This window comes from Rhagoletis pomonella, unplaced genomic scaffold (assembly GCF_013731165.1).
Source record: "Rhagoletis pomonella isolate Grant_MI unplaced genomic scaffold, Rhpom_1.0 Rhpom_scaffold_00008, whole genome shotgun sequence".
Classification (NCBI taxonomy): domain Eukaryota; kingdom Metazoa; phylum Arthropoda; class Insecta; order Diptera; family Tephritidae; genus Rhagoletis; species Rhagoletis pomonella.
Window position 1 is genome coordinate 35,240,796 of NW_023458562.1, and position 27,147 is coordinate 35,267,942.

Below are 27,147 nucleotides of genomic sequence, written 5' to 3' on the forward strand. Positions count from 1 at the left end.
CAAGCGATATACATATATTACGCACACACACACTGATACGCTGTGAATAAATTTAATAAGTGGTCAATTGTAAAATTTCTGTTAAGAAGAATTATAAAAAAATATAAGTATATATCCACATTAGTAATATTTCCTCAATATTAGTACATATATTTAATAGTATTATTTATCATAATTATTACACTCATACGCATTTAAAAGATACATATATATTTACACATGTAGCAGTACTCCTACAAATAAATACATACACACATCTGTATGTATGAAAATAGTTAGCTTTTTTTCTCTATTGTTTTTACTTAAATCACAGATGTATTACTTCCGCTTTCGTTGGCGCCGACATCATCATTCTCGGCGTTGCTGCCCATAGACGTCCCTCTTGCTGCAAAGGCTGCACTACGCGCCATTGGCGCTGCATTTGTCACCAAATTCTCAATCGAACGAAAAGATGAATAGTTGTGGGATGAAAGTTCACTCAGTTCGGGGGTCGAAGGTGACACAATCGCCACTGTTTCGGGACGCGTTTGTGCCGCTACAGCTGAGGTCGAACGCAGTACAGTGACCACATCGTCAGCAGTGTAGGGCTCACGCAAATTGCGCTGACCACCACCACCACCACCACCACCGCTACTGATGGTGTTGTGATGCTGATGATTCGAATGCTTTGTAGTCAACTTGCGGCCCAGCGAATGGGAACGTTGCATCTGTTCGCCTGAGTTGCGGGCGAAATTGTGCGATTGATCTGATGAGAACGCTGCTGTGTTGTTGATCGGTATATCAGCGCTAGTGTAGTGTGGACTCTCAGCTTCATGGTGAGAATGTAGTGATGTAGTAGGTTGATTGCTCTCCGAGTCAATGCTAAGGATGGGCCGTGCGCGACTGCGATCGCCAAGTACACTAAGGAAGTGGAAAGAAACGCAAGGGGGAAAAAGTGAGTTGCGTGGCCCAAGGTAGGATCGACTTTATGATTTAATTACCGTCTCACGCTACGCCTGATGCTCTGTCGTAAGATCTTAGCGAAACGTGCACCAGTTGCTGTGGTGTAAGATGGTGGTGGCGTATATTTCGGCGGTGCATCATCTTGTGCTTGATAGGAGTTTAGCTCTAGGTTTCCAACGGCGCCATTGCTGCCAGGTCGTGCGAAATCTGTTCTACTGCGATCGCTAGAGGAACTGTTGCGAATTTCGCGTATGCTGTTGCCAGGGCGATAGAGAAGTTGGATGCGCTGCAAGGGGAGAAAAAAAATGGAATTTTTAAATAGAGGAGTAAACGCGTGGAAAAAAGCTCTCGAGTTTCTAAGAAATCGATATTTTATTCGAAATATCGAATAATCGATTAATTTTTAACATTTTTACTTCGCTGTATTTCTTTAATTTTCAAAGTAACCATATCTTTCTTTTAAAATTTGGAATAATAGAATGCTAAAACATATGATTTGAATAGCATAATCGGGTTGAAAATGGTGAGCAAGTTTCAAAAGAATCGATTAGTTTAGAGCTAAAGTGTATCGATTATATTTGATTAATTCCCATCGCATTTGACGAAAACAACAAAAAATTTCAAAAAAATTGTAAACGGGAGGAAAACAGTTATCGAGTTGAGTGTATCACATTTTTAAATAGCAAAATTAAAAGAGTAATAAGCGCGTCGAGAAAAGCCTTCGACTTTAAAAGAAATCGATATTTTATTCCAACTATCGAGTAATCGATTAATTTTAAACTTTTTACTTCACTGAATTTCTTCAATTTCAAATGCAACTATCTCTTTCTTTTAAAAATTTTCGTTATTTTCTAAATAATTAATAACAGTTTTTACGCAAAATAGGAACATCGTGGATTAATAACATCTGATTAATATCTGATTTCAATCGCATGATCGAGTTCAAAATGGCAAACAAGGTCAAAAAGAATCGATATTTAACCGAGTTTTAGAAATTTCGATTAATTTCAAGCTAAAGTGTATCGGAAATATTTGGCTAATTGCCATTTATTTATATCGATAAAAAAAAAATTTAAAATATTTGTCGTCGCAACTAATGAAGCTTGCTTAATTTTTATTTTATTTATTGTTTATATTTTTAAACTTGTTTTTAAATCATTAAAAAAAATCAAAAAAAAATAGTAAATAGTAATAGTAGAATCGCATGAATAATAAAATTTTTGGTTAAAAAGATGAGTCAGTTTGTGATAAATCGATAAAGTTTGATATTGAGCTATCCAAAAATCGTTATTTTGAACTAACATCCCCGGTTCAAATTTTTAAGTTTTCAAAACATTTTTCAACAAAATTTTGTATACATGACTACAAACAAATTTCATATGTCGGCGTGCGTGGGTGGAAGATCAGTAGGATTTGTGTCATTTCCCATCGTAATTTGGCCACCTTTTTCGCCTTATAAACTAAGCTTTCGATGACTAAGTTTACTTAAAATCGACTTTTAACTGGAATTATCGGTAAAAAAAAACTTGATTCGAACTACCGAATATCAATTATTAGGCTCAGTTGTTATCGTAACTATCACACCCACTTCACAACAATCCTATCCCTTATCCATACAGTTATCATCCCCATCTTCACACCAAATACTCACATCCAGTATATCCGGCGGTCCATTTGACAAATATCGATAAATTTGTACAATCGCTGTGACGGGTATGAGCAGCAGAAAACCAATTTGCACTGCGGCTGCCACCTTCCTAGCCCAATACGTAAAGTATGACTTTCCACGCCAATAGTAAAATTGATTGGAAAACGAAGTCTTGTAGCTAACCACCGAGAGCGTTATCAAACCAATCGGCAGTAAGACATTCCATGCCAGCGCCGTGAACGCCGATAACGTGTTTGAGAACTTCAAGTTGTTCACTAAATCATCGCCGTTATAGGGACGTCCACGTATCAGGAATACACCAAATATTTGCGCTGTCCATAAAATCGCCACAAACCAGGAGCCACCCAATACCAAATCCATGTAATAGAGTATTGATATACCGATTTCGGTGGTGAATGGCACACCCAACAGCAGCGCTGTAACACAACTCAACAACACAGCGCTGATTGAGTTGCCCAATGCGCTGGCAATCGGCTTCCACATAGCACACAACTGCGATAAGCCCAGCACAGCTAAGGCTGCAAAAGCTACCACAGCCCAAACCCAATTCACGCTCGCGTGTGATAGTATCAATGTGGCTGGAAAGACTTCGCTGATGAAGCGTAGCGCTTGGTAGCCACTCTCCTGATGAAACAGCTGTCGCCGATAGGTTTCGCCAATAAAGCTGGAATAGTGTGGCATCCATTTGGCCGGTATCGAGAGTATGTTCAAGTTGGTTATTGACTCTGGTGAGAACACAGACTTGGAAGATTCGAGCGTCTCTGCGCAAAGAATAGCAGTAAATATTATGCTTGCATGGGTTTTGAGATTGCACAACAACTTACCAAACGAACCCGGCACATAGATGTAGGAATGTTGATTCAATATTTGCACACACAATGTGCCCAATAGCGCCGCCACACACAGACTGAAGAGTGTAATCAAAATTGCAAAGATGGCATCGCGTCGCAATGATATTTCGCTACGTCCAGCCGCATGTGTACAGCTTGTAATGGAGATCACGGATGAGCCGAGTAGACCCCAGGTTAGGAACACTTCTTGTGCGGCAGCTACCCACATTTGGGAGTTTTCGAAGAAGTCATTAAAGTCTGTCTGGGTAAAAATGTTCTGTGGAATGGAATAAATATTTAGTTGGTGAAACAGGAATGTACCACATATTTATGACACTGCAAAGTGTGTTATGCTTTTGGTAATGTAAAGTGCATAAAAAATTCCAAGAAACCTAGGAGCGATTTCTTAGCTTCTCTTAGGAGGGGAAAGTTTACATGAAATAAAACCGACACGACAGGTACAAATTTTTGGAAAATCTTTATTTTACTTCCGTTGCTTTGAAAACAACTCTCTCCCTTGCCTTCGAATGGCAGGGTTATTTTCGGAGGATCTATTATTTGTCTTTCGTTGATATTGGAAGCGTGTTTTTGAGGATCTATATTTGACTTCCATTGGTTTGAAAACACACAGTCTTCTCTGCTTTCAAATGCCAGGGCTATTGGAAGATTTTTATTTGGTTCCCCTGCCTTCGGATAGCCGGGCTACTGAAGGATCTGTATTTGACTTCTCTTGCTTTGAAAACATATCTTCTCACATGCATTCTAATGGCAGGGTTATCTGGGGCCATTATTTTCTTTTGTTTTGAATAGCATCTTCTCGTCTGCCTCTGAATGACAGAGCTTTTGAGAAGATGGTATTGAAAGGGCTCTTTCTGCCAGTAGTACTAATTTTTTGAGGGCTTCAATTTATGTAATTCCGAAGATCTTTAACTCCCATGGTAGTCTGATATCCGCTCTATAGCTTTTGACCCATCAGTCATGTTATTACATGGGCTGCAACCACGAGCCATATACGTTAGGGTGGTCCTCAAGATATCAACATTTAAATTTTGTTTGGCGCACCTTATTCTTTTGTTCTACGTACAAAATAAAGACATCCACACAAATTTTAAAATTTAAAAAAAAATATTTGAGGGTTGCCACCACCATTTGAAAAAAGTAATTTTTTTAAATCCCAAAAGTTTCCTAAAACTACTTGAAATCTGATAGATTTGATTAAAAAAAAATCAATTTTTTTCAAGCCCTGGTAGCGACCCATTTTTATTTTTTGAAATTTTCGTTCGTGGATGTCTTTATTTCGTATGCAAGAAAAAATAAAAGGCTGGTGATATATTTAAGAACCACCCATATTTTTAGACAATCCAATATCGGTAAACACGGAGTCCGCAAAAAAAAAACATTCAAAGACGTCTCCAATCGTTTGCCACTTTCTGTATTCCTATACCTCAGTTTAGTGGCCTAAAACTAAAGACGGTCGTCAACTCACCTGCAGCTTTGCCGGATCCACGACATAGAGAAGCTTACAAATTACAGCAGCCAAAGCTATGAGCGGTAAAATGGTTAGTAGAAAGACTGCTTTACCGAACGACTTCAGACCTTTACACAGTATCAAGAATACAAACACCCAAATGATGGCTAAGTTGAAAGCCAGCTGTAGTAAAAATCACAAGTCAGTTTTAGTACTGTAATATTGAATAATGTAAACGCCTAGACTCACCCGATTGCTCACTCTAAATCGCACATTTCCCCCATCCGCAGACTTAAAAAGATGCAGTCGTTGCAGCACCACAATATTAAAATAATCGGTGATGCTCTCTGTTAGATTGGCGGAGCCATTAATAGCCCGCCGATAGGGATTAATCATTTCCTGCCACAAATAACCGGTATGACCCTTATTGGGTATCGCATCTCGCAAATAGATGAGCAGCCATGCTACTGCCACTGTCGAGTAAATTGCTATAAAACATTGCACCAACACCAAAGCGATGCCGATGCCTCTACATATGGGACTAATCTTCCACATCGAAATGGGACCCGCTTTAATTCTAGAACCCAAGCAGACGTGCAGCAGGAATAGCGGTATGCCAAAGAATATTGAAAGCAAAAAGAATTGTAGCACAAAATTGCCACCATACTCTATGGTCAGCACAGCGAAGCGCGACATATTGAATAGCCCCACTGTGCAGCAGACAAGCGCCAAAGCACGCGAGCACATATGCGGCCACTCGTTTTCGCTGCCCTGTGCGCTCGCATGTGTACTGTTATTGTGTTCCGTATTCGTATGCTCGTAATGACCATTCGTAACGAGCGTCATAGCTGCGGTATGACCATTAGTCGAAGCCGACGTTGATGCTGAATCTGTGCTGGAAACGATGGTTATGGGGCTGGAATTGCGGGAGCTATGCGCTGAGCTTAAATCGGAGAAATTCGAATGTCGCTCCTCTGTCGTCGCGTGTACACCGTTATGCGCTCGCCGCGTTCCCGCAGCTATTGCGGGCGCGCTCTGTGGGCGTTGATTGTGATTAGCTGCGCCGAAGCTGTGATTGCCCTCCAATATGTCGGGCCTTACGGACAGCACAGCCGGTTGGCCAGCAGCACGACGACCAAACTGACGTGGTCTATTCACCAAAGTGCTGCTATTGTTATCGTTTTGTAGTAGTAAATTATTAAAGATGTCCTCTTGTGTCAGCATTTCACTGCGGCTATTTGTGCTGGCGGCGCTAAGGCGATTTTGCGAGTAGCAACGTCTGAGCTCTGGCCGCAGAGGTTGTGGCTCTGGCGTAGCTGCTGTTGCAGCGTCCGCTGGTGTAGTTGTTGTGCTAATACTGTGGTGCTCTGTGAAATCAGTGCATACCTCTTCGGCGCGACGTGCTGCATACTCTAAACAATCGTCGCCAGCTGAGGTTTGTTGGAACGCAGCACTCGTCAGTTCCTCTGCTTGCCAAGGAGGCGCCGCTGATGCCTGTAAGTTTGTGTTCCCACCACTATTTTCCTCTGTGATGAATAATTCAGTGAATGCTTCTTCGCTTGGTAAGCGTGTAGCCTCGAACGGCATACGCTCCAAGTGTTCCATAAGATCTGAAATGAAAGTTCGAACAACTTTAAGTTGGGCGGGCTAAGCAAGAAATCTTATGATGGCACTTACCCTCGTACTGCTTCTCTTTCGCATGCGTAATTGTGCGTCTCACAGGCTGCCCACGTTCCAGGCTACTTCGCTGATCCGTGCTTTCCTCCTCGAAACTTTCACTTGCTCTGTTCAACTGTGCGCATTTCTTCCGGCTCATCGGCAGCGACCGATTGCGTTGGCGTGTAGGCAACCGTTTGGGGCTTGGTGAACGTTCCAGTTCGACGGAACTTTTGTCTTCCTCATCGTTATTGCTAAAACTATAATCATCCATCTCTTCTAGATAATTATCTAAATCCAATAAACAGTCTTCAACTTTAGTTTCTAGTGAATTGGTTGTGGGTAATTGTGCAGCACCGTGTATGTCCAAAATCGTGTCTAGCTCATTTAGCACGCGTGTGGCATCGTCGTCATTAGAGCTAACGCTCGCATCCGAGGAATGCATAGACACTCTTTCAGTGCTGCTGCTGTCCCATGACAAATGGGAGAGGGACTCTTCTTGCTCAAAAACATCTTCACGCTTGATATCGTGCAGTTGTTCCATCTCCAAGGAGATGGCTCCGGAACTCTTACTTATTTGAGGAAAAATACTTAAGCCACTACTTTGAAAGCCATTTTGTGTGCTGCTGGAGCTGTTCTCATTTAATTCCATAGCAGCATTATCATAGGTAAGCGTATTCAACCGGGATAGGCTCCTGGCTGTGGAATCTCTTAATTTATTACTCTCATTTCTCATACGTTCATCATTGGCCACTGCGCAATTCTTCGTAGAAGCAAAGCGACGCGGAAGACTAGAAAAAGGCCTGGATCTATAGGAAAAGCGTGATTCTGCGCCATCTGCCAGGCGATCACGTTCTTCTTCGTCTTCTGTTGATCTGCTGTTACCAGCATTCGTTGCTTTGGACATAACTTTCTCTTTGTTTTAGTAGTAATGCTTACTTACTTTCCGCCGTCATAGGCGCCGAATGCTATCGAAACTGCAACAAAAGAGTAGTGAGAAAGAAAGAAATGGAAACATGTCAGTGCAAACGCTAATGCCAGTATAAATTTATCTTTCTAGCACAAACATAATATACTTAGTAGGTATGTATGTAAATATGTATGTATGTATCTGCACAACCGTATGTAAATATTGCAGTTAAGTAGCTTGCACTACGCATGCAATAATGACTGGCTACCCAGCTCATAAGCTCATATTTCATATTCAAGTAGTAAGCGTTGCCGCGCTGGCTGACTGACGCTCCGTCTCCGGCTCCGTCTTATCGGCTGTTGCCACTTTAGCGGACGGACATTGCACATACCTTGCAGGTTTCTTGTTCAACTGTAAAACATTTTTGGTTGTTGTTTTTGGAGTTGTGAAATTTTAGTAGAATATGAAAAATTTGATATCCGTTTCGGCTTTCAAAACGCCAAGTCTTTTGGAGCGACAATGGCCCACTTACTTAAGTGGTTGCAATTTTTTGTTTTGTTATATCACTGGCGCCGGGATTTAAGCAGATGTCATTGAAGTAAATGTGCAGGTAGAATAATTAAAAGTCAACGCAAAATGACTCATTTGACTGCAGTAGCGGCGAATGAGAAGGACGTGAACATCAAAGAGCTGTAGCGCTATTGCAGTTAAGTAGCTTAAGCAAAGTGGCAAATGTAGAATGCTATTTCCTGTTGAGGAACTCTCCCCCAAGTAGCACTAGTTAAAAAAGCAATGCTCACAAAAATGTTCGGAAAAATGTGTTCTTTATAAGATAACTTCTTTTTAAAAGAAATTTACATACTAGAATTTCCCAAGCTAGTAGAAATTAACTAAATTTTGGGTCAGCAGGCTGCGAGAGATGCTGAGCTCTGATCCAAAAGAAAATTATAAAAACTTCGTCAATTAATCGAATATCCACTCTGCGCAATGCCACAGAAGTAATGCAATTATGTATGTATTAATTATCTGAGATAAACCGATCATTAATGCTAGATGCGTTAAGTTCTTAAGACGCCGGCGTAGAAATGGTTGCAGCCGAACTCTGGCACTACTAAACCTTATTTTTAGGTTACTAGCTCGGATCAGATAAAATTTAGAGGAAATTCGTTGAGCCCAAATTTTTGATTTTTTGAATTTCCATTTGTTTTTATTCGGTTTTTTAGTGCAGAGTGCAGAGAGTTCCTTTAGACAAATGTTACATAATAAAAATTGGCTGAAACCATTTATAGGGTTACACCTATACAAGAAAAACGTTCGATCTTTAATTCAACGGCCAAAGCAGCTCAAGCCCAGGAACTAAATTTACGGGAATTGGGCCCAAACAAAAATTTTAAATTTGGAAAAAAATTTAAAAAATCACCAATTCTTCTTTGAATTCTTAGATAAATTTCAGTTAGGCAGTTATATCGAGCCCTAAGGAATTTTAGATCATCTGGATGCATTTCTGCATCAAAGATAAAATTTGGAAAAAATGTCGCTTACGTCTTTTTGGCGGTTATGGCTCAATTTAGCCTATTAAATTTTAGTTTAATATATTTTTGCTAACGGTGCTAGGCGGTATTTCAAAATATTTTATTTCAGAAATTCTTATATTTTTAACAGAGCTGCCACCTATATATAAAATTACAGCATACGAAATATTCTTAAATTGACTATTAAGTAATGAGCTAGTAACGATCGAAGTGACTTAGAGAGCACTAATTCAAAAAACTCCAAAAAGGGCTGCCACCTATTTGAAAAGGTTATTAATTAATTAAACAATAAAATTTGGTTTATGGGTATCAAACGGGAGGTATCTTAAGATATCTTGAAAGAGAAAGAAAACATTATTTTGAATGTCGTAGCCAACTTTTATAAAAATTTAGTAGAGTTGCCACTTATTTGGTTGAATTGGATATCAAATGGAAGGTAGCTTAAGACATTTTGAACGATGCATCCCTTATTTTTTGAACATGGTTTGAGTTGCCATCTATTTTTAGGATTTGAATAAAAATTTAAGAGGCTTTGAAATAAAAATCGGTTTTTTTTTTAAATACCGTTGCCAATTATTACAAGAGTTTCCAACTATTTTAATGACTTAAATAAAAACAATTGTACGACAGACATTTGGATATCAAATGGAAGTTAGCTGAATAGATTTTCTTTAGAATATATTGTCAACTATTATAAAAATTTAGTAGATTGCCCTCTAGTATAATAATTTTATAAAAAAAAAATTTGTGTGACAGGCAAATGGATGTCACATGAAAGGTAGCTTAAAATATGATTGTCAACTATTATAAAAGGAGAGTAGAGTTGCCACCTGGTTTAATGATTTAAACTGAAAAAAATGGTACGGCATAAAAATGGGTATAAAATGGAAGATAACTCAAGACATTTTGAAAGAGAAATCTGTTTTTATTTCTTAATATGGTTGCCAGGTATTATGAAAATCGAAAAATAGATTTACATAAAATAATTAGTACGACAGACAAATTGGTATCAAATGGAAGGTATCTCAAGATATTTTAAAATATAAATCTTTTTATAAATATGGTTGCCAACTGCATCTTATAAAAATGAATATCAAATTTTTAATGTAAATAAATATTGATCGGATTTAGCAACAGTCCTTTTCTATTCATAATTCCATGTAGGGCTGTCATCTTAAAAATAAAATAGTTAAGGTAACGGTTTTGGTGACGAAACTTGGCCAGGCGCATTTGCTGTCTATTACATGCACTAGATATGCATCTACGAGCTCAAGTGAATGTAAGCATTCGCAAATATTCCACGGACGTACATACATATATTTATCTCTATTCTTACAAACATACATGACAGCTACTTTTACTCATTTGTATTCAAATGACGCAGAGAGGTCGAATAATTTAGTGATCGTCTGGAATTAGCGGTACGTTGCGGAATATCGTATATGGCTAACAAATGCTACAATTCCTTAACATAAACAATGAAAACAATGGATAATAGCAAGATGCTGATAATCAATCGTTTTAGCACAAATATAGTAATAATGAGATCTGCAGCAAGCAAACAAACGTAGGTAAAAGTAAAAAAAAAACAAAAACAGAAAAAATAAACAATAAAAATAAATAAAATGAAACAAATGTTTACAAATACAATGCATAAAACGGGTTCACGGAGACACATGCATACATAGTACATGCAAACATACATCTTTACTTGAGTAAGAAGCTTGATTAGCACGGGCAGCCCGGGGAGGTGTGCCTGCGATTTTAGAAACGTCTACCAAATTCAAGTCTGAATGGATTTACAGGTGCACAAACATATGTACATACACAGGTGTATATATGTCTATTCATTCACGCACCACCCGTCGATCGTTATGTTATAGCCACAATTAGTCCATTAATTTTTGCAAGCTATTCTACACTAACATCAAAAAAAAAAAACACTTTTAATTAGTTTTTTAGTTAATTTGAAAATTGCTTAATTTTTACAACGAAAATAAGTAAAACTTGAAAGCAAATAAATAATTGGATAACTCGCAATTCGTAAGTATACTAAAAGAAATTTTTACATTTCAGTCAAAAATTCAAAACCTTCGTGATTTTTTTTTTTTTAAACGGAACAACCCTAATAAGAAAATGTAATACGGAAATTCGAGTTATTCACTGAAGCGTTATCCATAACGCTTGCTGTTATTGTTGTAAGTGTTGCTGGTGTTAGATTGTTTTTGGACTTTAGCGGGGGGCGTCTTCAACGTTCACACACACACACACACACACGCACACAAACACGCCACGCTCAGCATAGACGGATGGCTAACAACGATTTTTAAGCGCACAACACTTTTGCTTTGTACAACTGCAAATAAATGCAATAATTTATATGCACCTATGTATGTATGTACGTATGTATGCCCATATAAGCCGCACAATGATTTACGTTAAACACTTAGAAAAACTTAAAAAAAAATTACATGCCTCAAGCACACTTCACACTGAACTCGTTAAAAAGTATAAAACAAAAAACTAACTGTTTGCAAAAATAAAATAATACCTAAATAAAACGTTAATGCCCCTAAGAAAACAGAAACAAAATATCCGTTGTTTACATTCAAATTTTTCAGCAAAGTTGCATTCTTTCGAAAGTTAAATTTCTTCGAGAAGAACGCGCTTGAACGAAACGACTTGAAAACTTGAATTGAGTGAAGCAGCGGCTAAGCCATACTGAGTTGTGTTCGGTGTCGCGCCATTGCACGTTTGCCTGACTATGGAGAGGCTACATATATAGACCTACCATACATATGTACATACGGGTTACCAAAACCCGCCACTATAGCCACGCTCTGATCTCAGCGAATAGCTGTTGCAATTGTGTTGGTGTACTGCAGGCTAATGAACAAATCAGACTCACACAAATTGATGCCCACATAAGCGAGTCGAAAACATTGAAGCAACGTAAAAACGTAAACCACGACGTAACGTTAGTGATATAGTGTGCAGTAGTAGTAACCCTGCGGGAAATGTATCTAACTATAAGTTAACTTGAATTTGATTAGGAAGGAACTAAAAGGTCATTACTATCTGTATATTTTCTTTGACTGTACATACAACAAAATTATTTTGAAGTGCATAAAGAAAGTGTATTCGAAGTAAAATTTGTAGGAGGATATTTAAATAGAAACTTGTTTAAAGAAAGCAGTCGCCCAATTACGTCTGCATTACTTTTCAACTAGTTTCAAGTTAGCCTTTTGTAGCTAACTACAAGTTATGTATTTTATAGAAATCCCGCAAAAAAGCTAACTACAAGTTGTTTATTTTTTTTCAATTGATAATTTTTTCCTACGGGTAGGTATGCATGTTGGATTTTTACCTCGCTCTTTTCTAAGTACATATATGTGTATATAAATATGTATGTGTATGTGTGTGGGTTTCATTCTACACCGCTCATGAGTAGCCAGCAGAGGCAGTAGAGAAACCAGTCTTTGCTTGGCATTGTTGCAGAACTACAAAATACTTACAAATACAACAAAAAAATTGCAGGTAATATCTGAAATGTTTGCCCTCCACAAAAACTGCTCAAGTTCTTACTAAGTAGGCGTATACAGTGTTGCAAAATAGTGCTCGTTAACGAAGTGTTGGTTTGTGCCTATATACCATGTTTTTGCGCTGCATGTCTCTCCAGCGTCTGACGATAATGCAGAATTTCTATCCAGGATTATTAGCCTGGTACCAACCCCAATACAATCATTCATATTGCATAAAGTAATACTGATCTACTTATAGTCAGCTCAGCGAAGCCTGGACGGAAACCTTGGTGACAACTGAAGAACTGAGAATCTCTCATCACTGGCGGGAGTTCTAATCGGTGCTATCGGAATTCATGGTGGCAAGTCTAAACATCAACTCAAGCATCAACTGCTATAGCTGCATTGGAGGATAATGAGATGGAATCACTTCAACATCCGCTGTTGAACTGTCCAGCTTTCGGAATCATACATAAGTGGTAAACACCTTGGATCTCAGTACAAATATTAGCCACTTGTAGAGCTTTGTTGTTGGAACAGAGAGTTTGTTTTTTACCCGTCAGAGTCTCGTTCAACCACCCCTTAATGGGAGCTTATCTAAGAACGCATCCACTTTTGGAGGTAGCCATTCTAACCTAACCTTACACCTATCCTTAATGTCGTTATATTGGCAACTGGCGGTCATTCGTCATAAAGTTCGTGATGAAAAAATCGCAACTTTTTCTTTATTCCTGGCACATTTAACGATAAAGTCCATGACTTTTAATTTAACCTTTCCTCCTTTATTCCTTTTCCACGGCGTATCCATTCAATAGTGGAACAAAGGCTCAGTTGTCCCATCAAAGCGATTGTCTCTTTGCAGAGAGCAGCTCATTGGCGCAGGCAATGAATTTTAAACGCGGTTGATGTTAATAAACTTTCCAGAGGACTAGTACAGCGCAACTATGCTTTCGCAAAATAGCCTTATAGTCCCTACAGAGAGACATAGGAAATCGAGTTTAAATCTCTAGGAGTTAGAAAATAGGTAGGGTAACCGCTGTCGCGCCTTTTTTTCCGCATGCGCTGTTTATTGACTACCTCACTACGGGCCTTTGTAGCTAGTAGTGCAGGTCCTACACTGGAAGCTGTATTGCCAAAGGGCTCCTCTTCGAAACTGTGATTTTCACCAGCGGCTGAAATTTCTCTTGCCTATTTCAATTTGAATAGATTCATTGACAAGACATGAATCATGTTATCAGCGTCCACTTTTCGTTAATCCGTGGTAATTGTCTAACAACTGATTTCATGCCCACCAATATTACGATTTAGTAGCCACCACAAAGAAGGAAAAGGAAAACTATGACCGACCTAAGCCCGCAGCAGTAGCATTGCTGCCTCGTTGCGAACCACAACTTCGAAAACGTTTTCAACTCGACAAGGTGATAGAAAATAGTCGAAGCTCTCCAAAGCTTCGATATGTCTAAGTAACTGATTGAACTCACTTGGAGTTATTTCTTCGGCAGAATTATCCTGTGCGAAGCTCGAACTGCAATACTTCAGCACAAGGTCTTGAGCTGAGTTCCTCCAAGATCGGAGCTAGGTGCTCTTGCTGAAATTTCGAGTCAAACGAATTGAAAATTATTGAGTTCGTGGGTCATGTCACCATAGTGGCTTTCGCAAAATATTTAAATGAAGGCGGGGGAATAGCCGGGCTAACCGTACCAAAAATTTTAGGCTGCATGAAGCGCATCGATCTTAAGCTAAAGTAATAAAAGACATTGTGGTTGTTAGCCGGTGGACGCAAAGTAAAGGAGCATGCAAAAATGCAATCAGATATTTCGGCGTAAAACTCAACACGAGGCGTAAGCTCAAGCACCTGCTAGAGGATTTAACCAAAAGAATTTAAAACTGTTGACTAGTGCTTTGAATTCTGTGACGCTCAGCAGTTCTGAGGTTTGGGCAAGTGCTTTCAACGTTGGCTGCATACAGTCGAGGAATTAAATCTATTTCAGGCTAGCTGCGCTTAGGGTCTATTCCACGTTTCGAACTATTTCGGTAGACGCAACGCATAAGATTGCTGGCCTGGTACCCTATCAATCTACTGGCATGGGAGGCACGAATGATGAAATTATTCTACCAATGTATGTTGGTCTTATAAACACAACCATAATACTGAAGACTGCATCTACCGAGCGATTTTGTAAGCACTAGGCAACTGGGCAGTAGTACGGACTAATTCAGCTATAACAATTGACAAATTGAGATTCTGATAACGATTGCGATCGGTTAAACGAAGAGACGGAGCTTCACAGGCCGACACCAGTAGCTGATGGGGTATGTTTTTGCGACGAACGGAACCACGAGCCCACCTATGTATATGTACAAAACGATATCAATTGCTGACTGCCTAGGAAACCAGGGCTAAAATCCATCTCAGAACGGAAAGCCCATGCAAGAAAAGAAATTTAAAACCTTTTTTTTTGCAAAAAAGCTAGTGAATTAAAGAAAGCAAAAAAATTTGCATGCATATGTTTAGTAAATTAAATTCATAACTTACGTTGCGACATCGTAGCAGCGCTGTAAATACTATTCTAAAGAATATGTGGTAAAAATATCAGCCAAATCTGTCTAATAGTTCTTGAGATATCCTGTACACCAGTTTTATCGAGAAGAACGCAAAAGAAAAAAATGTGCCGCCTTTCCATTCTCCCTGCTAACTCTTGGAGCTTTAAATTTCGGAATGGTGAAGCACCCAAAATATTCTTAGGATTATGTAGAATAAATAAATTCATTTTTTTTTTTTCAGGTTAGGGTAACTCCTTAAAAAACAGATCCAATAAACTTTGCTTGGAGTAAATTTCAAAAGCTTAAAGCGTAAAACTTTTTCGAAGCACGACGAATCGACGAAAATTCTATGCATCACTGTATGAGCGGTATACATATGTATGTATGTATGTACATACATGTCTAGTGTATTAATGTTACGCTGTGCTTATTGTTGTTATATTGTGTGCAACATAATTGTCATCGAATGCATATGCGGCAAACGGGCTGGCTGGTAGGTAGGCAAGTAAGCACGCAAACAGACAAACAGATAGGCGGCAGTTAGACAGACAAACAGAGTTCAGTGAAACACGTTTAGATAAAAAAAGGCACATACGAGTACATAGGCTTATGAAATGCATATATGTATGTATGTAAGAACATTAGACCGTACCAACTTACAAGCTAACAAAAAAAAGGTTCGCCGTACACCCCTGAGCTTAAAGTAGTTTCGCGAGGCAAATTGGACAATTTTTTATATTTTTTTGCCGAATCTTTCGAATTTTTCGACACCTACGTACATTTGGCATTAACAAACTTTATTCAAATACATAATGATGTTTGATGAGTTTTAATTTACTGACATTAGGGCGATACGCTAGGTGATACTGCAATGAACTTGCAAACCAAAAAAAAATTTTCTTCGCGACAAAACCTTTGATAAATTATACTTTAAGATCCGACTGTAAATGCCGAAGATATGACGAAAAAGGCGACCCCTACGTTGGGTAAAAAAAAATCGAAATTACCTTCAAATTGAAATGCATACCACCCAAAAAGTTTAATTATTTTTGGCGAGCTTTAATTTACTGACATTAGGATGGAAGGAGCTTGAGATCTGTTGGGTTAGTACTGCAACGGAGGACTTGAGGTCAATGAACTCTGGAATAAAAAAAAAACTGAGATACTTCCTTAGCAAAAGTTTAATAATTTTTGGCTAACTTTAATTTACTGACATTAGGGTGGTAGGACTGAAATCTGGCGGGGAAGTAACACAACGGGGTACTTGTTGAAGGTGAACTTAAGAACAAAAAATAAATGAAATCGATATATTCTACTTTATAACCCGACTGTAAATACTGAAGATATAACGAAAAATGTAAAAATGCGACCTTAGGGCTCGACCAAAAAAAAAAAACAATCGAAATTGCCTTGCAAAAATATTTTACGGTACAGTCTAATGTATATACATACATACATACATAGGAAAATACTAATGCGTATACGTATGACATGAGTAGGGAACATTAACTGCATACAGGGGGAGATAAGAATATGAGCAGGAAAAACGTGGGTCTATATGAGTATGTTAAACATACTACACATATATGTACATATGTACATATCCGCATACATGCATACATAAAGTAACCTTACTTTAAGTGTAACGTTAAAAGTTTTATAGGGGCACTTATATAGGTACTTATGTATATCTTTTAGGTATGTATTATATCTATAGAGAAACCTATATTTATGAATATTTATGTAAGTTTATTTGTATGCATGTTTGTATGTGCGTTTGCCACGGATATGGATCATATCAATATTTTTTTACACATTTCACTTTACTTCACAGCACTTTACGGCGATTCTCTGCTGCTGCTTGCTGCTTTTCATTTCACTCTGCTCTGAGCATTTTTCCACGCGCATTTTTGTTTTTACTTAAGATCACTTACGGTTTTGCATTGCATTTATTTTATGCAGATAATAAATACTGCATAGTAATTATGTATGTACACATGCGGTTTTATTTTTTATTTTTTCTTACCAGTTACTATATTTAATTTTTGTTGCCTTGTTTTTTGTATTTTTGTTTGTGTTTTTTTTTTTTCAAAATCACATTTCACAATTTCATTACCACACTTGAGCATTGACTTTTGGGCGAACTTAGTCACTGACCGTCATCAAATTACTTACTCAAGCGCTTGTTATGCTCGCCAACACCAGCTGGCTGGTTGGCTGACTACTAGCTGGCATATTTAGCAAAAACTGGTGCCAACAATGAGCAATGTTTGCATTTGTTTAAATGTATGTACATATATATGTAAAGTGGTTACTGCCTATTTGGAGACAACACGTTGGTTGCTATAGCGATTGGTGTGGCGCAGTGCACAACGAAAAATCGCCAAACAGCCAATTAATTGAGACAAGTACACAGAAATGGAGGGTTGTCAGTGGTCAGGGGTGGACTGGTGGAGGTTTATATGACTTATGTATATGTATGTATGTATGTTGCAATTATGCCGTTGCCTGGCCATCAGACTGCGAGAACCATCTAGCTGGAAAGCGAATAACTACGTTCATAGCTAGCTTCTGGAAGGACTTAATCTTCCGGAAGGAACGGACTATTTCGTACCGATAACAACTTTCGAAAAAGCGTATAAAGTAAAAATTTCTAGAAGGGGGCAACGGAGCCAGAATTTCCCAGTTCTACACTAATGGATCCAATCTGGAAAACAAAGACAGAGGGCGAGTGTACTCGAAACAACAAGGAGTACAAACTGCAGTGAATTACCGCAGATCACTTGATCACGTGATGGTAGAGCAGTTCACTCTTTACCTGGTATGGGTGCCGGAAAACCGAGGTATACCAGTCAGTGAGATTGAGGAGGAGCTTGCAAGGAAGAGCACTAACCTTCCACTTTCGCCGTCTGGGAAGAGGTTGAGCAAGCCGCTCGGCACCTCCGAGATCAACAAACAAAAATTTGTTTTCGCAGAAGAGCCAGAAACCTATAATATGAGAAAACTCATGAGGCCAAAAATGGGGCCAGGGAGCTCCCTATGCTGGCTATGCTGACTCATTATACCACCCTAGGAAGGCACACGGATCGAGTCGTGGTGTCGTTCAGTGACTTCTGTAGGAGCTACGAGGCACTCGAGGTAGGAGACTGAATCAGTAAGGTGCTTACCTTGCGATTGTCTCGCACTCAGACGGAGTAGACTGAGGTACATGGGTACTGGAACCTTTTCAGATACGAGCGATTTTTCGGGCATAAAGCGTTTGCCCAAATTTGTCAACTCCACAGGAGGAGGCGGCGAGGGGTTATTGAGATCGCTTGTGGTATCACAACGGGCCCGGCTAAGTTCGTAAGTGTGTCGGTATACCAATTCAACTTAGCCTACATACAAATCTACTTACACTTATACCCTACACGTTGGAAGGTTCAACGCCTGGTTCTACTGCCGTGCGGTTTGTATGCTTGATATGGTGAGGGAAATTCTGAAGCGCATTATAGCAAATCGTATCACCCGGGCCATTAATTCATCGACGAGTTGCCTTGCACCAAATCAGTTTATATTCAAGAAAGGACTCTCTACCATCGATGCAGTACGTCTGGTAAAATCCTTTGGGACGAATGCAATAGCCGGGAAGCACTAAAAAGGCGGTACAATTGAATGCTACCTCGCCGTCAGCCTAGATGTCAAAAATGCTTCCAATTCGGCAAACTGGCAAACATATACTCGAAGAGCTCCAGAACATAATAAGGCATAAGGTCTCAGGCGGAGTACCTCAGGGATCGGATCTAGACCCGTTGCTATGGAGCATTGTTTACGATGACGTAAGTATTGAAATTAGCCGAACCAATAGCTGGTGGACACATCGACTCATACCTAATATCGAGACCTGGATTAGTAGGGCACACGGTGAGGTGGACTTCAATATTACCCAACTACTAACTGGCCATGGCTGCTTCAGATACTAATTGCAGCGCTTTAACCACAAGGACTTCGGCCCTTGCGAGACTTGTGGTCCCAACTTCACCGAAGACTCGGAGCATGTACTGTTTAGCTGCTGTACAGTCGAGTACAGAACTTAGTGCCAAAAATGGTGGAAACATCACCAAATGGGGAGTTGCAAGCACCGCCACATCAGGAATAATCGCTAAATATAGGCCACCGTAGCTGAAGCAACTTTCTATAGAAGAAGAGTCGAGACATACAAAGACCTCGGACAACAATACGTACGCACGACCCTGACTCTCGACTTTAATGTAGGCATGTGGGGCCGTACAGTTCGTACAAAAGTGGTGGGAGGTGAGGTTGGGTTAAATGATTAAATGAAGCACCGGGTTGGGGTCAAGCAGGTACAGCTTACGGCGAACCGCGCTAAGACATGAACGTACGATAGAGCTAAGTGCTCAAAACCGCCTCCCAACGGAATACCAAACAGTGGGTAGTACCAGGGGGGTATATGGTACAGTGGACAGACAAGGAGTTTTACTTCTCCTTCTATAAAAAAAAACTACAATTATATATTTCGCTAGCTTAAATTGAAAAGTTGCTAGGCCAATTTTTAATTATTTTAGTACAGAAATCAAAGAAAATTACAATTGCATCTTTTCTGAAGGGTCTGAATCAAGAGAAGGCGTAAATGATCCGATAAGTTCAAAAATTATGTAATTGAATTTTTGCAAAATATTTGAAGGAAATCAGGCTAGGAAGTTTTTCTTGTCTCCTGTAAAGTTTTTAAAAACTGGAATTAACAAATTTCCACTCTAAAAGCATAAACAGACGGCAGTGTCGATCCGGATCAACTCGTTAATTCGGAATTATGTCGGGAATTAACTGCAGTTGATCCGGATTAAGTGCTAGAGGTAATTCCCAAACTTAACTCGGATCGAGGGAATATTCGATGACAACACTGACCAAAACTCAGAGAGCGTAGAATACAGAGAAAGGGCAAAATTAGCATGGGCATATACCTTTTCATCGGTAATGCAGTCACCATACTAACTCAGATAGGAATCCAATTGAAATTGAATAAGAACTTATTTGAATTAATACGGTGACTGTATTACCGACGACAAGGTGGATGTCCATGCGAGTTTTTAAATTTCTTTGTGTTCTACGCTTTCTGACCAAACAAATACGCAAACAAAGCAGCCGACTTCTTCTTCCGAGGTAGCCGAGTGGTGAGGGCTGAGTACTACAAGCCTGCAAGTCCCAGGTTCGATCCTAGGTTGGAGCGATTACCTAAAAAATTTTGTTTTTATTGTTATTTTATTGTTATTGTTACTTAAATATTTTTTTTATATTTTTTTTTTTATTAATATATTTAATTTTACTTTATTTTATTTTCGCTTGTTTTATTTTATTTCACATTTTTTATTTTATTATTACTTAATTTAAATTTTTAGAAAAAAGTCAAAGACAACTAGCTAAAAACAACTTTAAATAAATACAAAAAAAATTTAATTCATATTTTACTGGCCATGGGATTCGAAACTACGACCTCGCGGCTCGTAAATCCGCATTACTGCCGTCTGTCAATGCACAATTTTGATCAGATCAATTGCACCGTTAATCCGCGGATCAACGTTGCCGTCTGTCTATGCTTTAAGCTAGCGATTTACTATAATTTAAACTTATTTACAAAACATATAAATAAATACATAAATATGTACACTGCCGGAAAAAAGTATTGGCACAGCTGTTTTTTTTTACAATATATGCAACAATTTTTATTGTAATATTTTTCCGCCAATTTTTTATAAAAATATGGTACATTCTACAACAAAAAACTTAAAAATATAATTTCTAAACTTTGTGCAAAACTCGGGAAAATTCAATAATTTTTTTCGAATTTTCTGGAGTGTGCAGTTTTGTAGCCCATTAAATTCTAGCATAAAAAATGCAAGTTCGGAGTTAGTCAAAAATCGCATTGATTTTTGAGAATTTTTTTGTTGAAGGTGTTTTGCAATTTTTCCATATAAAGTATTTTCGAAAAAATTTGTTGTATGGAAGAGACTGCGTGAAAAAAAATTGCCAAATATCAACGGTAATTCCTAGCTACTTAGAACTTCTACTTTATTTATAAAATTGATTTGGCTACAAATCTGAATACTCAAAAAAATTCTAAAAAATCTGATTAAAAATTTGAAAATTTGCATGAAAATTTACTGAATTATTGCGAATTTTGCACAAAGTTTAAAAGTAATATTTTTATGTTTTTTGTTGTAGAATAACCCATTTTTTATAAAATATACAAAATTGGCGGAAAAATATTGCAATAAAAATTGTTGCATATATTGTAAAAAAGCCAATACCTTTTGCCGGCAGTGTATGTATGTATGCATGTAATTAAATATATTTGTACGTAAGTGCATACCCACATTTACTTAGTTATTCATCTGTATGTTTACATATATCAACGTGCACTTGTTTCTAAAAATACAATTCAACGAAAATGCAACGTTCAATAAAAAACAACAAAAATAATATTAGCTACAACAACAGCAGCAACAACAAATGGCGCACCGCAAATTTTTAATATGCACATTTAATTTGCAAATTTACACTTTTGAACTCAATTAAGCGTAGTTAAGCATTGAACTGGGAAATTTAGATGCCGCAATTGTGCAATACATACCTAGATAAATAAATATGTACAATAAGGTGCCCTACGGAATTAAAAAAATTATTATATAATATTTCGCAAAAATTTTAAGATTTTCGTGAGCTGGGCCAATTTGAAAATAACTCGAAAATCTATTCCGTCGATAAAATTTTGAAGCACTTTTATGCAGACCTTTTAACCTTAAACTCATCTATCACCCGAGGTAATTAAAAAAAAAAATAATAGTTTTATTTATAAAAAAACGATTTTTGAAAATGTTTTCAAATCGACGCAGCTCACGTAAATTTTATAATTTTGATGGAAAAATAGTAACATATTTTTTTATGGAGAGTGATGCACCCTAATGTACATACATGTGTACCCGCAAAAGCACATCACTAATGAAATGTACCGCCACATTAATAGTTTTTATTGAATTAAATGATTTAAATAACACTTCTCTTAGTAGGCATTTATTTACATAGTTTAAGGTAAGTTCGTTGTGGCTACCCTCCACCGAATCTGGCTACATTTAACCCTAAGGAAACCACTTGTCTGTACCATTTATGTTGAGGCGATCACCTTCAGGGCTGATGGCGTGCAAACGTCTAGCGCGGAAATCCTGTAGATGCACTCCGAGAATCATGAGATGGATATACGGCATGATAGTACGAAAAATAGTAACCTATGGGGCACAGTCTTGGGCTTGGAATTTACGTCATTACGCTTTGTGCAGAGATCAACCTTCGTAGGAATTATCAAAATCGAAGCGTTCTTATATTAAGTGATAGTCAGGCGGCACTAATGGCTCTCTTGCCCATTGGTCCTGGGGTGTATAGAGAAGCTTAACGCTCTTGCTGAGAACAGTGCTATACAAATGATATGTGTACCAGAGCACATGGAAGTCGAAGAAAATGAGATAGCGGATTAGTTAGCCAAAAGTGCTCTGAAAGGAAACCAAACTAAGTGAACTGCATTGCTGGGGAGTATAGTCTAAAAGCATACAGGCTTCTCATAAACTTCGCCAAGGAGAGGCTAAGGATTAGTGCAGTTAGTTGCATAAGCTAAGGATCTAGTTAGACATCGCCGCCTGGAATGTGACGCCGTTTCACGGAGAAGGACGAGGTGTCTGGGACATTTATGGCCAAGAGAAGAGCACTTTCACTCCATATCATCGGAACTTTTCTGGAATTTATAAAGCCTTCAGGGTTAGATGCAATGTTGTAATGAGCTGGCGCCCATTCTAATGGGGAAACGGCGATACCTTAGTATTACCAGCCGCAGTTTAGGCATTCCATATTAATAAGACCGTAGCTTCGGTTGCTTGCCAATTTAAAGAAATTTGTCTTAAATCATCCGGCTTGGACCCGATTCGTGTGAAGAGTTTACGGTCGATAAGCAGGTACTTGACTTTAACATAAAGCTCACGTCGCCCTGTGCACCCTAATAGCAGATTTCTCCAAGTGTGTTCACCAAAATATGGCGCCTTAAAACGTTATAGGCCGAAGCGGTGTACATCCAGTGTACGATTCTTGGCTTTATGCCCAACTTTTTATTGACTTTCCTGATGCCAAAGTGAATGGGTTGTCATTCAGCGCAGCGAGTTGAAATTGGGAAAGTTTATTGGCACTTTTTTACCTAAAACATGAGGGTATTTAGTTTTACAGTTAGGTCGTCCGCATACGCTACAAATTGACAGCCCATGGCAGGTAAGCGCAACAGCAAATCATTCATTTTCCTTAGAAGCGTGAGCGCCGCCTTGCGGAGTTCCTTTTTCCATGTATGAGGTGACTGATGGTCCCTCCATCTCCGCAGATATCGTTATATTACCAGGATGAATGTTGGATAGGTTGTATATATAGGCCGAAAGTTGCTGGGCTTCCGATGGGAAGACTTTCCTCCTAGCGATATGAATACTATTTTCGTAGTGGTCCACGCATCGTTAAAATTAGGGCATAAGAGCCCTGCTGCCTTTTGAAGTTCGACAGAAAATTTTCAGTCTAATCCCGCATATATGTATGGTTAGAAGCAATTAATATCCCATTCCACCTTTGATCGACTTATAATGTTATGAGATTCCATTGAAAAGCTGCATGCGGAATATATTAACTTGCACTGTAGTGCATCCTGGAAAGGGCGTGTTTATAAGAATGTTTAACAAGTCGGAGATAGAAGTTGTCCTGCTACACAGTTCGAGTATGTGCAGAAAATACTTTATATATTGGCTTACCGCACCATAGCTCACCCCAAGTAGGCATCACCCACCAGTCAAAGCGCCACTGATGTCAGATGGGTATCCTACCATATATAGAAAGGGCAAACAGGTTGACGGTATTCTGTGGACTATTTCCGGAACAAGGCAAAGGCTGACTCTGTGGGAAATGTTCTTGCTACCCATCACGGATCGTACTCTGGACTCGCGCGGTAGTGCGGGCTACTTTCTAGCATCATGTTGCTACTGCGAGTAGTAATTACAGAAGCAACCAAATCGCAGTGCAGATTTTTCAGTACTGCCAGAAAGATCTCCTCGGGTTCATACGGTAATAGATGTGTTGTACAAAAACTTTTTACATCTGGCTGAGTTGTCTCGTCAAATTAAAGTTGGGATGGTTGGTTCTGCCTCAATCTAAGAGGAACTGTTTGGGCAGGAGCAAGCTGTGCCCCTTCATCGGAAGTAGTTCGGCTGTATCATGCAACTGGTGTAGTGATAAGATGCGCAGTGACGATGTGGAGAACTGCATTTTGGCACGTCTGAAGATTAGAACACTTCTTTTCATTGTTGCTCATATTCTACACTAGAGCAGTGTAGTTCGTTACAGATCGAACGATTGATTTATAAGTGGCAATAAGATTATCCTTGTCTTAGCCAAAGATGTGGCTTGTAACCAACTGGAAGACTTTGTTGCTGCTGCAAATTTTATTGTCTTTCGCGTGAGACGCGTATGCGTTCGTTTGACCTCGGCGACCAGTTCGAGCGTCACATTGTTCGTTCAGAGGAGGAAAGAGGGTGGGTGTGGAGTTGAAGACCGATACTTTCAGGTTACGTTCTATCAACGTAAAGACTCTCGATGCTTCGTCTTCAAGAAGAGATATGCTCATCTACATATGTACATACACATGTATGTAAGATGCATGTGTCGAAGGTACACTGCCGGCAAAAAGTATTGACACTGATGCTTCTTTACAATATATGCAACAATTTCTGTTGTAATATTTTTCCGAGAAATTAAAAAAAAAATATAGTTCATTCCACAACAAAAAACATAAAAATATAATTTCTAAACTTTGTTCAAAACCAGCGAAAATTCAGCAAATTTTCATGCAAATTTTCAACTGTTTGAGTACGCAGATTTGTAGCCCAATCAATTGTATTGTAATAAAGTAGAATTTCTAAGGAGGTCGGAATTACCGTTGATTTTTGGCATTTTTTTCCCGCAGTTCTATACAAAAAAAAGTTTATATATGGAAAACCTTCACACACCTTCAACAAAAAAAAATCTCAAAATCAATGCGATTTTTAACTAACTCCGAACTTGCATTTTAATGGGCTACAAATCTTCATACTCGAAAAAATTCTAAAAAATCTGATTAAAAATATGGAAATTTGCATGAAAATTTGCTGAATTTTCACGAGTTTTGCACAAAGTTTAGAAATTATATTTTTATGTGTTTTGTTGGGGAATGAACCACATTTTTATACAAAATTGTGGGAAAAATGTTACAATCAAAATTGTTGCATATATTGTAAAAAAGCAGCTGTTCCAATACTTTTTGCCGACAGTGTATGTATGTAAGTACAAAGACGTTTTAACGGTGTTCGGTGCTGTCGGTAATCATTAGAATTTCTATTGAGAGGTTATACCTAGCATATTCCGCACAAAAAAAGAAAATGGGAAATAATTTTAAATTTTTAAGACGAACTTGTGCTATTGGCAGCGCAATGTCTATTGTTGAGACTGCCGGGTATGATTATAGAAATGAGATAAGAGCACAAAAAACATTTGTACATACATAGCGAATATTTGTTATGGCTACGTGTTAATTTTTTCTGTAAATTTTAAATAAATTAACTTAAAATTTTTGTTTATGAACTTACATATCGTCACCTTAATTCGAAAAGGCCCTAACCAACAAATTTTTTATTTCACAGAAGAAGCAAAAAACATTATAAAATTAGTATCAAAAACAGGTAGAGCTTTTTAAATAGTGGCTTGTAACACCGTTGTTTTTTGGTAGTAACACTTAAAAAACTTTATATTAACGGTGTATTTTGATACATTCCACCAAAATCTGTGAAAAACGCAGTTTCAAAAAAAGTGTTGATTAGGGCCTTTGTGAATTAAGCTAACAATATGTAGGTAGGTATTCATATTAGATTTTATAAATTGCTTTTCTACAACTCGTCACTAAAATTTCAGCTGCATTTTTATCATGAACTTAAGTAGGTACATATTCTCAAATGAAAATGTATTTTCGAAAGTGGGCAGCTAAAAGCTACAGCGTACGTAGGTACATACATACATACATATGTACATACATAGCTGTGTATTTATTTGCACATTTTATGCATTCAGTAAATTGCAAGCATACATACAAACAAATATGTATGTTAATAAAAATCCACATGAACATCATTAGCCGCTTTCGATGCTCCGCTTGCACTGAAGATGTACTCACACATTCACCAACACTGCTGCATGCACAAAAAAATCGTACCCACACAAACATACAACACACACACAGACATGCATGCGCCACTTTCAGATTCAGATAGTAGTTCATTAAGCACTAAGAACATCTGAATACCAAAATTCGAATTGTTTTGTCTTTTGCACGATTCTGGTTTCACTATTCTACATACATACACGTCTCCCACGCGCCCTTCTCTTCACCACAGCACTTTACAGCTTTATTATTAGTAAAATTATGATTATCTTTTTTAATACTAATATTGAAAAATTGTGCTCACTTTGTAAACTTTGGAAATATGTTTGTACATAATATGCGCTTACAGATTTGTATATATACTTATTATGCTATGTAATAGGTACATAGTATAGACATACATAACGATATGTTTGTGTGTTTATTTAATTGTATATACGCATGTGTTTATGTACTTGCACAGGCAGTGGTGGACCGACCGACGGACCCACTGATCTTTCGCGTTAATTCTACGAGCAAGTGTGCCGTTGGCAAGCGAAGATTCCGTACTGAAGCAACCGAAATGAACGCTTATAGTGGCAAATGGATATTGCCCGCCAAACAATTATGAGCTAAGAGAAGAGAGAAACAACCACAACTAAAGTAAACGCTGATGAACACTTCCTATTGATCTCTTTGCTTGATGCTAGTTCTCTTATTATCTACATACGTATTTGCATGTGATCTATGCATTTTTGCGTTTATACCTTTCAAGCGCGAAAATAAAGGTCAAAAAATTTATAATCGGGCATATGCCGCAAATTGTACGATTTGAA

General features: G+C 38.3%; 1 protein-coding gene across 5 annotated transcripts; it reads right to left on the minus strand.

Moving 5' to 3' along the window:
• Positions 1-108: 108 nt before the first annotated feature.
• On the minus strand, positions 109-26,919 carry LOC118744726. 5 transcript variants are annotated; one of them, XM_036477968.1, is made up of 8 exons: positions 26,734-26,919; positions 6,587-7,542; positions 5,159-6,519; positions 4,928-5,092; positions 3,436-3,718; positions 2,594-3,372; positions 981-1,228; positions 109-900 (listed from the first exon to the last, which is right to left on the minus strand). In XM_036477968.1, the coding sequence occupies exons 2-8, from the start codon at positions 7,470-7,472 to the stop codon at positions 303-305; spliced, it is 4,320 nt and encodes a 1,439-aa protein (XP_036333861.1). In that variant the 5' UTR covers positions 7,473-7,542; positions 26,734-26,919; the 3' UTR covers positions 109-302. The 5 variants fall into 5 exon arrangements, with proteins under 5 accessions (XP_036333861.1, XP_036333860.1, XP_036333863.1 ...); XM_036477967.1 differs by having other exon boundaries at positions 26,637-26,919; XM_036477970.1 differs by having other exon boundaries at positions 26,788-26,891.
• Between the last annotated feature and the right edge of the window lie 228 nt (positions 26,920-27,147).

What these genes read in the sequence shown, in the direction of transcription:
- LOC118744726 (XM_036477968.1), bottom strand. Translation starts at nt 7,472, where the DNA reads ATGTCCAAAGCAACGAATGCTGGTAACAGCAGATCAACAGAAGACGAA. An exon ending in GAAAGAGAAGCAGTACGAGG is followed by an intron (nt 6,520 to 6,586) that starts GTAAGTGCCATC and finishes CTTTCATTTCAG; the next exon opens with ATCTTATGGAACACTTGGAG. An exon ending in TGGATCCGGCAAAGCTGCAG is followed by an intron (nt 3,719 to 4,927) that starts GTGAGTTGACGA and finishes TCCATTCCACAG; the next exon opens with AACATTTTTACCCAGACAGA.